This window comes from Capra hircus, chromosome 8, assembly GCF_001704415.2.
Source record: "Capra hircus breed San Clemente chromosome 8, ASM170441v1, whole genome shotgun sequence".
Taxonomy (NCBI): Eukaryota; Metazoa; Chordata; class Mammalia; order Artiodactyla; family Bovidae; genus Capra; species Capra hircus.
Genome location: NC_030815.1, coordinates 102526118 through 102538910, shown reverse-complemented (window position 1 = coordinate 102538910; position 12793 = coordinate 102526118). Strand labels below are relative to the sequence as shown.

General features: G+C 55.3%; 1 protein-coding gene across 11 annotated transcripts in view; it reads right to left on the bottom strand.

Annotated features, from left to right (window-relative positions):
• RGS3 (regulator of G-protein signaling 3) overlaps positions 2278-12793 on the bottom strand; it is a 138417-nt gene continuing 127901 nt past the window's right edge. For 9 of the 11 annotated variants that reach the window (XM_018052631.1, XM_018052633.1, XM_005684329.2 and 6 more), the window contains 5 exons: positions 9591-9655; positions 5292-5393; positions 4860-4921; positions 4024-4190; positions 2278-3253 (listed from right to left, as the gene is read on the bottom strand). In XM_018052631.1, the coding sequence (XP_017908120.1) occupies positions 3068-3253; positions 4024-4190; positions 4860-4921; positions 5292-5393; positions 9591-9655 (582 nt within the window). In that variant the 3' untranslated portion in view covers positions 2278-3067. Of the gene's footprint in view, positions 3254-4023; positions 4191-4859; positions 4922-5291; positions 5394-5571; positions 5678-9590; positions 9656-12793 lie in introns of those variants that run through there. The other 2 variants (XM_018052640.1, XM_018052634.1) reach the window with 2 other exon arrangements.

The window sequence follows — 12793 nt, the reverse complement described above, 5'->3', positions numbered from 1 at the left end:
AACGAAGGTAGAGTGAGCTTGGCTACTTCCCTGTGACCCTGAATTGATGGCAGCTTGTGCTGGAGGAGCAGGTCCCTCTGCCAGGCCCTGGGCTCAACTTGCTGCAAACGGCCTCGCTGAGATACTGCCACTCTGAGGTAGGTGCCAATCTACACAATTTACAGATGAGAAAACTGAGGCAGAGAGGCCACAGGATTTTTTTTGTTTTTGTTTTTTTTCTCCAAAGATTCGCAGCTTGTAGTAAGTGGCAGAACCAGGGGCTAAGTGAATCCTAGAGCCTGACTCCAGGGCCTGGGCCTTGCACCTCTACACATTTGCTGCTTCCCTCCCTCTGCCTCAGTCTTCCCATCTGTGAGATGGGGAGGGAGCTGGACAGGACGTGGTGACCTCACAGCTCTCAGATCCCACATCGACTGGCCTGGGGTTGCTAGATGGAGACCACATGCGAAAGAAGAAATGGGAAACAGTCCAGGGTAAGGAGACTCCGGCCTAAGGCGGTGAGGGCTGTGCCCAAGTCCCTCGGGAGTCCAAGTGGGGGTAGGGCAGGCAGATCCAGGCGCTTTTCCAGGCTGCTCTCCAGCTGTTCTGTGTAGCCAAAGCAGCTTGGAGGCCAAGGGCGCCGGGTGTGAGTAATGGAAACCAGGCAGTGGGGCCTTCCGAAATGGGAATTCCATCTGCCTGACTTGGTTCCCCTGGCCTGAGGTTTCCATGGCAACTTGGGAATGGGAAAGATGGAGGGCCCAGCCCAAGGCTGACTCCCTGGAACCTAGGGAAAGGAGAAGGTGAGTCTCCTCCCAGACCCAGGGTCCCCTCCTCGCCCCAGCAAGGCCAGGTGAGCCCAGACCCTGAAGCCCTGGGTGCCGATGTCAGCTCAGCAGCTACCATTCTGGCGGATCAGGAGTGGGGTTGCAGTCCCCTCTGGGCCTTAGTTTACCCAGGTGTCAGGTCCCCAAATCTCCAGGTCTGGACACCTTAGAGTGTCATCCCTCACTCTGATCCAGGCGTGCATCTCTGTCCTCCATCCCTCTGGGTCATCGAGGCACTGGCAGCTCTGCCCTGAGAAAGCCCTTCACCATTTACAAAGCCAGACAGGGTTCCCTGGCCAGGCCCCCCGGCACCAGGGAGAAGACCCAGCCCCACTCCCGGAGAAGCTCACGTACCGGTGCTGGGGGAACAGGCCGTGACACTCATTAAACACCTGCTGTCTGCCTAGCCCGACATTAGGACCCCAGAGACCACGGTTTCTGATGTTCTCCATGTTCAGGGGGGTCCTGGGGTGTCCTTGCCCTGGGAGACCAGCAAGGGAAGGCAGGGAGGAGAGTGGCTGCACAGCCCCCTATCCTTGGCATCTCTAAGTCCCCAGTGGGCATCCCTGAACCCGAAACCCCACACAGGAAACAAGCTCCAAAGAGATGGGGTCCTCCTGCAGTAACTCTGTCTGCCTTCATCTAAGTCAGCCCAGGGAGCCTGTCCCCACCTCAGGCCACACCCTGGTCCCTGCCTCCAGACCCTCGCAGGTGGTACCTGTGGGCCTCAGGGGCAGCTTTTGCATCAGCTTGGCCAGGCTCTCTTCCACCTCTCTAAGCGAGCGGTCTAGGGCCTCCTCTCAACCTGGCCTTTCCTAAATGTGTATCTCCTGTTAGGTACAGAGGGGAAGTCTTCCCCAGGGCCACAGAAGGACCCGCCCTGTCACCTCCTGAGTTCTTTCTCCATTGTAAAGGCCTCTGTGAGCCCACCCGCCTGCAGCTGCCACCCTCCCTGAGATCCTGACCTCACCCACCTCCACCAACCATCCCTGTGCCTCCTGTAAGTTCCCCTAGAATCTCAGAGCGTGGCAGGGCAGAAAAAATTGGAGGAACTTGCTGAAGGCCACATAGCCAGTTAGCAGCCCAGCTAGGACTCCATCCAGTAGCCGGTAGAGGCCGGCAACCCAGAGAGCAGGCTGTGCAGTCAGGCGGGCTTAGGCTGAGCCCCTTGCTGGCTGCCATTGGCCAGCAGTGTGACCTTGGGCAAGTCGCCTTACTTGCCTGGGTTTCACGTGCCTCATCTGTAAAATGGGGATAACGGCCACCTCCCAGGCTTATGGGGAAGATGTGATGGTAAGTGGGACAAGCTTGGCAGAGCTCACGCACAGAGGTAGCGACTGATTGTCTGCGAGCAGCACCGGCACCAGATGGGAGGCAGGTGATGGGAAGACAGAAGCGAGATTGGCAGCCCCCCTCCCAACCCTCCCAGCCCCGGTGACCCTGGGAAGCCTCGGAACCAGGAACGCACAGAAAGGGTCAAGAACAAAAATAACACAGGCCTTTTATTTGCTCCAGAACTCGGCCGTTGTGTGGTCTGAGGGTGCCATGCTTTCCCGGAGCCCCCCGGGGGACCCCCCTCACTCAGGGGGGGCTGGATTTCGGTGTGAGGTCAGACTACAGCCCCCGCCCCTCTGGGCCTTATCGGTCCAGCAGGCCCAGCTGCCCGCCACAGGGGCTCGGGACCAGTGAATCCCCTGAAACTGGAATATGGTGCCCACCTTCTCAGCAAGGCGGCTTTTTCACAAGGCGTTGGTTAAAATATTGCACTTGTAAAAGTAGGAAAACTGACGAGGCAAAGGTTTCCTATTACAGGATGACGTGCCAAGCATCCAACTACTGTTTAAATAAATAAAACTCAAGGCAGGGGTCTGAGCTGTGAGCCCCAGCAGCTCCCCCAAAGAGCCCCGGAGCCCAGGCCTCGGCCCCTGCCCCACCAGCCAGTTCTTTAAGGAACTTGGTCGTTGCGAAGTCTCTGCAGCAGGGAGCAGCAGCTCCGGATCTGTCTTAGCCCGGGCCCCTGACCTGCCCAGGCCCTTGGGCCCCCTCGTACCAGGGCAGCGGGGACCCAGTGGGGCCAGTCCCTCTACTCCTCCAGTGGCCTGGGCCTCTCTTGGTCCAGGCCTCTCATCCAAATGTCCGTCTGTCTATCCGGACGCAGCCTCCGGGGGCTTGCTTGCCCCGTCTGTCACAGGGGGGAGGGAGGCAGGTGGGAAGGGGCCCAGCCCGCCTGGTGTGAACACTGAGCTCTACCCGCGTGGCCCCTAAAGCGGGGGACTCATCTTCTTCTGGTTAATGAGGTCCAGGTAGAGGTCCGAGCGGAGGAAGCGTGGGTATGAGTCCTTTTCCATGAGCCCAAAGATGCGCTTCTGCGCCAGGTCGAAGCAGCCCCGAGTGACGCTCTGCAGGTTGTCCTTGGTGTGCTCCCGTGTGTACGAGTCCAGGTTTACCTGTGGGGCGGAGGGCAGTGAGGTCAGGGCCGCCTGCAAGAAGCTGCTCCTGAGGGCCGGGGGCCGGGGCGGGACCTGCCCAGTCTCTCACCTCCAAGCCCTTCTAGTCCACATCCTAAGATTCAGAGGGGAACCCCATAGGTTAGCAGAGTCAAGTCCTGGTTCGGTCACTGACTGGAGGGGCGGTAGAGTTTTTAGGGCCTGAAAATATCACCTCTAGGGTCAGGCTACCTGGGTTCAAATCCCAGCAGTGCCACATGTTAGATGTGTGACCTTAAGCAAATCACTTAAGTGGTCTGAGCCCTGGCTGTCTTAATTATAGGCTGGAATAACAGTACTGTCCTCAAAGAGCTGTGAACATTAGCATCACCAACCATTTATTTAAAAAAGATAGCGCCTGACACACGGGAAGCACTGAGTAGACATTAGGCTCTCTGAGACTTTGTCTCCTCATTTTAAAAATGAAAATAATATTAAAACCTATATTACAGGTTGTCGTAAGGGTTAAATATGAGCGCTCATCTGTGAAGGGCTTTGCATGGGCCTGGCACCTAGCAGCCCCTGACAGTGGCCATTTGCATTATCAGTCAGGATTCTCTTCTTCCCGGGAACCCCAGCCTGCTTCCTCTTCACCCTAGGCACTTGGCCTCTAAGAGTCACTCTGGCCTCTCCCCTGGCTGAGCCCCTCCTTGAGGCTTCCAGCCAGCCCCCTCACCGAGAGGCCACTGGGCATGGGGACGGGGGCCTGAGGGCCCAGCCCAAAGCCCTACCTCCTTGCACGCCTGAATGGCGATGTACTCAGCAAAGATCTTCTTGGCCTTGGCCGCCATCTTGGACTGTGACTTGACCTTCTTGAAGTCCTCGCATGCCAGCCAGAATTCCAGGTTCTCCTCACTAAACTCAGTGCGGAGGAAGGCCTGGAACACCGCTAGACCATCTGTGAGGAGAAGCCCAGACCCTGAGGTGAGAGGCCAAACCAGCCCCTCCTGCCCTCAGGCACCCCCAGCGGACCCTCTTGGCTCATTCTGGGTGCAGATGCTGGGGGCTTAGGAAGGTCACCCGCTCCTGAGAGCCAGGAACCCAGGATATGGTCCCCACCCTTGTATTGCCTCTTCATGGGCCTTGGCCAGGTCTCTCCCCATCGGTGCCTCAGTTTCCTCATCTGTCAAATGGGAACCACCTCCTGGATCCTAGTGAGGATCAGAAGGGGTTCCCATCCACGAGATGACAGGCATATTTGGCCCCGCATATGCCCTCAGCACATGGAAGTGTTTATTGTTATTCTGGGAATATGGGTCTGACAACACAGGTCCCAGAGGCCTGCGGCAGGCAGTGCCAGCTCTCGTGAACAGGGAGGGGCTGGCAGCAGCAGGCTCCAAGGCCAGACCAAGGGCCTCAGCCTTTCCCAACAGTGGGGACCCCTGACTGGGCCCAGGAAACAGAGAAAGGCAGCCTCTCCAGGACCAGATGCACCCTCTGAGCCTGGGAGAGGAGGAGAGGGGGATGCGGGATGGGACACAGAGAGGGGACAGGACACAGAGAGGGGACAGGACACAGAGAGGGGACAGGACACAGAGAGGGGACAGGCCGGGCGGCCCCCACTTACACTTGTGGACCAGCAGCTTCTCCAAGGACTCGCCCCACTTGAGCGCTTCCTCTGAAGTGGGCCTGAGGGGGAGGCAAGGGGCACAGTGAGGAGCCAGGAGGCTCAGGGAAGTGAGCTGACCCCTGTCAGCTGTCCTTGGCCCCAGAAAGTAGCTGAGCCCCATGAGGAGCACAGGAGGGGGCCCACCCCCTTTCTTGGGGCCGGCAGCATCACTTCTACCCCCACCTCTGTCCCTCCCCGGCCGTCCTTCCTGGGACAGTGGCTCCCCATCCATGCTGCTCATGCCAGGTATGAGGCTCCTTCCACAGGAGCCTCCATCACCCCCGAGCTGGATCAGCCAACTGCATTCTCCCTTACAAGCCCACCAGCCACCCTGCTCCCACGGGACCCGTGAGTGTTTGAGGGGACCCAGGGGTGCCGGAGAGGACCTACTTGAATGACTTCATCACTTTGTCTGTCTTGCCCGTTGGCTGGGCCCCAGGGGACTCATTCCGCCGCCTAAAGATGCCCAGCTTGTTCTTCATGTCCTTGGCTCTGGGGACAGAAGCAGAGAAGGGGTCGGTGAGCCCGGTCCACTCGCCTGCTGCCAGTTCAGGGTGGGGAGGGCCAGGGTTGGGGCGAGGGGCACCTACTCCTTCATGGTGTGCCGCCTCTGGAGGTTCCCATTCCGAGTGAGGTACATGCCTCGGAGCATCGCTGTAGGGCCCCCCACCTTGCTGCCTGGGACGGTCTGCTGCAAGCACCCCCAGGCTCCTGTTCCCAACCTGGTACCAGGCGGCAACGGTTCGGGCTGCAGCTGAGCACTCACTGGAATCCCAGCCCCCGGACGACTGGACTCCCAGGCACAGGCCAGGCTGGGACTCAGACAGGAGGAGCCAGGAAATGGGAGGGACCAGGACGGGAGCAGGGAAAAAAAAAATATCCCTCCTGGCCAACCCTGAGAGGGAGCCCGTGAAAGGGGCATGTGTCTGTAAGGGGCGGCCTCTGGGGCCCGCCCAGGCAGGAAGCCAAACCCGTTATTTGTGACTGGCCTCCCCGTTACCATGGCAGCGCCCTGGGAAGGAGGAGAAAACAAGTCAGCAAATTGCTGGGAGGGAAGGCGGAGGGAAGGGAGGCTCTGCCCACCAGGGTGGCAGGACAGGCTATTTTTAGCCAAGAGCCATTTTTAGCCCTGCCACTCCCCCAGGGAAGATTTCAGCCTGTGGGCAAGCTGCTGGCAAGAAAGGGGTTAAGTGTCTCCTGCTCATGATTGCCTCCCCGGTCCCTAGACCCCTACCTGGGCACCTCCCAGAGAATAGTTTCTGCCAGCAGACTGCTCAGTCTCCGTCATCGGCTTTGGATATATCCACCCATGAATATGCAGAATGTCCCATGAAGTTTCAAGTTTTAAGCTCAAATCACTTCCAAAGTACAAAGCCCATAAACTCTCAAAAATGTCATTTGAAACAAATTAACTTTTTTATGCCTACTTAGTCTTATGACTTTTGAATAACACATTTTTTTGTTTTAGTTTTTGATCTCTGTCCTTCTGATTAAAGACGACAAATGCTGACTGAACCGAAAAATTAAATGCGTAAAATTTAAAATGTGTTATCAAAATCGTAAAGCTAAGTAAGTGTAAAAGAAATTTAAATAATGGACTTTCAAATGTGTTTTATACGTTGGGCAGCATGCTTCTGAAGTTATCCGAGCTTCAGAGGTTACCAAGACCAACAGGCTGCCCTGTTTAATGAAGGCGAGCGGTGCAGGTGGAAGTTAGGAGAAGTGCTGCAGCGAGACGGTCTCAGGTTCAGCTCCCAGCCCCAGCTGTCACCAGCTGTGTGCCCTTTATCCAGTTACCCAACCTCTCTGAATGTCAAGCTTTCTCATCTGTTGAACACAGATGATGACAGTACCTACCATCTGCTGGGCTTGTTTCGAGGCAAGGGAAAAATGCACAAAAAGCTTTAGCACAGTGGCTGGGCAAAAGTGCTCAGGCTTATCTATACGGACCCTGAGGTCCTAGGGCAGCTGATTAGAGGTGAGGACCCTGCTCTAGCAGATTCCAAGCCAATGAGATAAGGCCAAGGAGTCCAGGGACGGGCAGCCCTCCGGTGAGGATCAAGGCCCTCTGAGAGCCTTGGTGTGAGACAGCCCAGCTTCTTGGGGCACTGTGCTCTGTTTCGGACCCCTGCTCCTGGCCCGCTATCGAGGTGAGGACATAGAAGCTGGGGGGAAGGGAGGGGGGTGAGGAGGAGAGCTTGCCTGAGGTCCAACCTGCAGGCTGCTGCCTTCCACTTGGGCTCTCAATGGCTCAGAAACCACTGTGTTTCCCTGTGGCTGGAGGAGTCTGAAGCGCCTGCCCAGCCAAGCCTTTCGTCCCTAGATATACAGCTGGGCAGACTCACAGCCATACGGCTCAGCTGGAGAGGGCCTCGAAAATCCCTGATTGCCACCCAGGTAACTCAAGAAAGGATGGTAGAGGTCAGAGATGCCCCACATGGGCCCAGAGAGTAGAACTGGGACCCACAAGAAGAAGCTAAAGGGACATTTTCCTCCAATCAGAGCCATGAAAAGATGGAGCAAGTAGCCTCTGAAGAATGGGCTCCCATCACTAGGAGCTAAAAGGCTAATTAACAGGGGTGCTGCAGACCTCATTCAGGGTGCTCTGCTTAGAAATAACAGGCTCTGTGGGAATTCCCTGGGGGTCTAGTGGTGAGGATTCTGTGCTTCCACTGCAGGGTGCCTGGGTTAGATCAGATCCCTGGTCAGGGAGCTAAGATCCTGCAAGCTGCGTCATGAGGCCAAAAAAATAAGTAAATAAATAATGGGTACTGAAGGGAAAAAATAAATTAAAAAATTTAAATATATGTGTATGCATATTTACTTTTTTAGAGCCATCACGCCAGGTTTCACATCTCAACTCTCAGAAAAGCAACTTAACCTTGGAAAACCAACTTAACCTCTTTCTGCCTCAGTTTACTCATTTGTAAAACAGGTTAAATAAGAAAAAAGGAGAGTAAAATAAAAATTATGGTAAAGGTCACTTACATGCGGAATCTAGAAAAATAGTACAGATGAACTTATTGGCAAAGTAGAAAGAGAGACACAGATGCAGAGAACGAACCTAAGGTTACCAAGGAGGGGGTACGAACTGGGAGATTGGGTTTGACAGACACGCAGCTATGTATAAAACAAATGACTAACAAGAACCTACTGTTCAGCACAGGGAACTCTACTCAGTGCTCTGTGGTGACCTAAATGGGAAGAAAATCTAATAAACAAAGCAACTATACTCCAATAATTTCTCTTTTCTTTGAAGTATTGAAAAGGCAGGCGGCGCAGTGGTAAAGAATCCGCCTACCACTGCAAAAGACGCAGGTTTGATCCCTGAGTCAGGAAGATCCTTTGGAGTAGGAAATGGCAACCCACTCCAGTATTCGTGCCTGGAAACTTCCATGGACAGAGGATCCTGGCAGGCTGCAGTCCATGGGGTCGCAGAGTCAGACAGAACTAAGCACGCATGCGTGAATGCAAAGGTCAAATTAGATAATATATGTAAATGCACACAGAACAGTGCCTAGCACAATAAATATGAGCTATTTATCATTGCAGATTCTAAGAATCCTCGCCTAAGCATTTAAGAATGTGAGCCATGGGTCGTCAAGAGGCAGTGCCCTACTTGAAAAGAAGGCCAGAGTGGGTGAGGCAGGAGAGCTCCAGCACCCTGGATGCCTGCCCTCTGCTGCCCTCCACTGCCGCACTCCTGGGAGTGCCACCCTCAGCCATTCTGGTGCCGCCTTCACCGGATGGTTGGTACAAAGAGTCATCTTTGTGCATTTCACCTTCCCTAGAAAGTGCGACGGTTCTGGCTGCAGACTGAGAGAAGCCTAATGTTGCTGCGGGAAACTGGAGAGGGCAGGGAAGCTGGGGAGAGAGTTTCTAGGGGGTGGACCTGAGCCAAGGTCGCAGTCAGGGCCCCGACCCCAAGGCCGGCCTAATTGGTGTGCGACGGTGGGCTCTACAGGACCTGGAGGGGAGGGGGTTCCCTCTGAGGGCCACCAGGTCCCTCACTGCCTTCTCCTCTGTCCCTGCCCACAGTCTCCATGGCCCGGGATACAAGGAGACCATGGAGAAAACCCCTCACTCTCTGTTAATAACTGAGCACCTCTAACAAACCTCCGAATCAAAAGTATAAATTATGTGGAGGGGGTGGGGGCAGAAAGGCATGGGGCGTACAGGATCTGCTCTCTGAGCCTGCAGCACCCCCTCCTGGCAATGCCCAGGACTGCCAGCATTCAAGAGCTCAGTGGAGAAAGGGGACTCTCGTGACCAGGCCAGTCAGCCCTTTCTCAGAGGGAGTGAAGAACTCGTCGTGGTCACTTGGCCACCGCTTGGCTTGGCAGCTGGACAGAGCCAGGGCAACCCAGCTGCTTGCTTTTGCTTGGTTCCCTGTGGCTTCCAGATACTAAATCAGTACCTTGCCTCACTCTGTGTGGATGGATGCTGAGGGCGGTGCTGGGTGCTCAGGACCCTGGCTGACCTCACCTTGGGGCCACAGCTAGGTCCCAAGATCCCATTTTTCATGAGTGTCTGTCTAGGGTAGGACTGGATGCAGCCCCTTCTCCCTGCCTCTGCCCCTGGCCCACTGGGCATGGAGAATAAGCCGGAGGACAGGGGAAGGAGAGGGGTGCAGGGACCGCTCCCCTGCCCCCATCACTAGGGTGAGGACCATAGATCTTTCCAACGTACAGGTTTTTGCTCTTTCTCTTCCGGGAGGTGTCATCATCGTCCCCTACTGTGTCAGGCCCGCTCATCTGCAGAGAAAACACAGACACGTTGCAACCTGGGCTGTTGTCTGAGCAAAGAGAGGCTCAGGGATCTAGCAGGTCCCACCAACCAGCCCACCCCCACCTCCATGCTCCCACCCCTTGAAGAACAGCGGAGGGAGGGAGACCCCGCTACTAGGAGCAGCCTGTTCACAGAGTGTCCTCCTCGAGCACCTAGGAACGCAGCTTGTGCAGGAGCAGCCAGAAACACAGCACTCGCGGAAGCAGGGCAGGACAGAGACAAAGCTTCAGTCAAGGTTCTACTGTGTGACTTAGCCAACTGCTGTCCCTCTCTGAGCCTCTAGTGCTTAACTTCAACATGGAGATCACAATGACTAACCAACTCAGGATCCTGAGGTGTTTAAAGAGACCTGGGGTGGGTCAGCAGCGTGTGAAGTGCATTATTACATACAAGAGTACCTCTCTTGCCTTAAGAGCTTCCCTGGTGGCTCAGATGGTAAAGGCGTCTGCTTGCAATGCAGGAGACCCAGGTTTAATCTCTGGGTGGGGAAGATGCCCTGGAGAAGGAAATGGCAACCCACTCCAGTACTCTTGCCTGGAAAATTCCATGGATGGAGGAGCCTGGGAGGCTACAGTCCATGGGGTCGCAAAGAGTGGGACACGACTGAGCGACTTCACTTTCACTTTCTCTTGCCTGTCTCTTAAAGCTTTCCATGGCTCCCAAGTACCCTTGAGACAATGTCCAAACTCCAGGACATGGTGTACAGGGTTTACCATCTTCGGATCTGGGCAGAAAGCTCCGTATCACCATCAGCTACAACTCCGTCGGTTCTCTCTCTGGCCTGACCCCTGCTCCAGCAACCTCTTCAAACTGCCCTCCAACCGAAAACCATTCCAACCAAAAACCCTCCCAGCCGGGCTCTGTACACACTCTTCCTTCCCTGGGAGATGTTTTGGTGACTATCTCACCTCCCATTCCTTCCAAGACCCAGCCTCAGCAAAGACCTAGACCTCAGGTAAGCTGCTTAAATGCCTCCTCACCCAGGAAGCCCTCCTTGACTCCTAGACCAAGGTTGTGCCCTCTTTACCCCTTTGAGGTCCCCGCTGCATCCAACATGGCTTCTATCCGATCTGTCTCCTCTACTGGAGTGTGAGTTCCCAAGAGCAGGGCCTTTGTCTGCCTTCACCTCTGTCTAGATCACCTTGATTGGGCCTGGTGTATGTTAGGAGCTCAAGAAATACTTGAATGAATGAATGAATCAAAAGAGGGAAAGCAGGTTGGGAAGGATGTATCTTGAAGGCTTCACTGCTTGATTAACGGCCTGCAATTTTATTTCCTGCTATTCCACTGAGCCCCCAGACTCTGCCCTGCCCTACCTCCACCCCGCTTCCCTTTGCTTACGCTGTGCCCCCTTCCTGGAAGGCCTTCTCCTCTTGTGCCCAATCTTGACACCCTCCCAGCCTGCCACCCCTCCTCTCCTCCACACCACTCCAGACTCCCACCGTCTCTCCTGGGGCTGCCTTCTGTTCCCCTGCCTCTGTGTGTCCATCCTCCCCCTGAAGAAATCAGACCCCTACAGTGCCACCCCAGAGCAGAAGCACAGGAAATGCATTGAGATGTTGGAATAGCTGCGGCTGAGACATCCTAAGACAAGACGGAAGGCCACCAGGTGTGACTCTCACTCTGACTCCTTGCGAGTCACACCTTGGATCTCAGTTTCATTTGTAAAATAAAGAAAATGGGCTGAACTTTAAAATACCGTGTTCTCAATCCTGGGAAGAAAAGCGGGCTTAATCCAGATATAGCCGGAGCTACCAGCTTCAGTGGGGCAACGACCCAGAGATGGATGGATGGATGGATGAGTTATAGCTTCATTCATGGAGTTCATGCTATAGGCCAGACCTCAGAATGGACATTATCCAGACACTGTCTCATTAATCTCAGAGTAAGTCCATAAAAGTAAACAGAACCTCAGAGAAGTTAAGTCATCTGCCCAAGGACACCCAGCGTTTACGTGACAGCTAGAATCTAGGTCTGTCTGAATTTAAGGCCTATGTTTCTCCACCAGAGGATGCTGCTACTCGGATGCAAGGACGGGACACATTTTGAAGGTTTTCAATGAACAACTCAGGGGAAATTCCACCTCTTTCCTGAGAACGCTGCCCCACCAAGGTTGTAAACACATGTGTACGTGCACACACAGGCACACGCCCAGCCATGGCACGGGACTCTGGATCTACAGTTTGCAGCCTGGGTATGGATGCTGCCTCCACTAACTTTGGAGACGTTCCCAGGCTTTCTCAGTTTCAGCTACTTTAGCTCCAGCAGAGGCATCACCCTGCTGTTGGGAGGCTCACCAGGATAAAGTCTGGGCCCCCAAGGCCCGACTGGTACACAGGGCGCCCTCAGGCACTGGGGGCTGCCAGCATTCAGCGCCCAGTGATTTTGCTGTCAGTGCCAAGCCCTTGCACACAGGTCACAGTTGTCTGGCCTGGCCAGGCAAGGCCTGAAGCCCCCACCCGTGGGAAAGGGCCCAGAGCGCTGGGCTTCCTCCCATTTAACCTCAGCTTCCGCACTTTATCGGCCCCACACAATGGGCCTGGGGACCACTCCCGCCCCGCCCGCCTGCCACCCCAAGGCTCTGCACTGCTGGGAACCAGGCTCTTCCTTCCACTGCTGGGAGGGGGTCATCTTCTCCAGGGCCGGCTCTCATCAATCAGCCTGAGAGAGGGGCCGGGGAGCTCAGGCCCTGGGGGTCGGCCCCCAAAATAGTCAGCGAAACCCACGCCCCACAGGGGTGCTGTGTGCCAGAAAGAGATGAGATGGAAAGTCAGGGCTTGGATTTCCAGGCTCAGCGTGGCCCCCAAGCTTCCTGTCTCCGGGAGCTGCAGTGAGGCCTGCCTGAGGCTCAGCACACAAAGCGTCTCTCCTTCCCATCTACTCCCCTGCGCTGCTCCTTGGCTCCTCCGTGCTGAAAGGTGACTGGAGACGAACCCAGGACCACTCAGCCAGCCCTTCACTCCAGACAGTCCCTGAGGCCCGCCCAGTTCCCACTGGGCCACCTCCGGGGAATGGAGGAATAATTACTGTTTATATTGTTATTATGACTATTACAATAGTCACGGTTAAGAGTTAAACGCTAAACTGCCTGGATTTGAATCCTA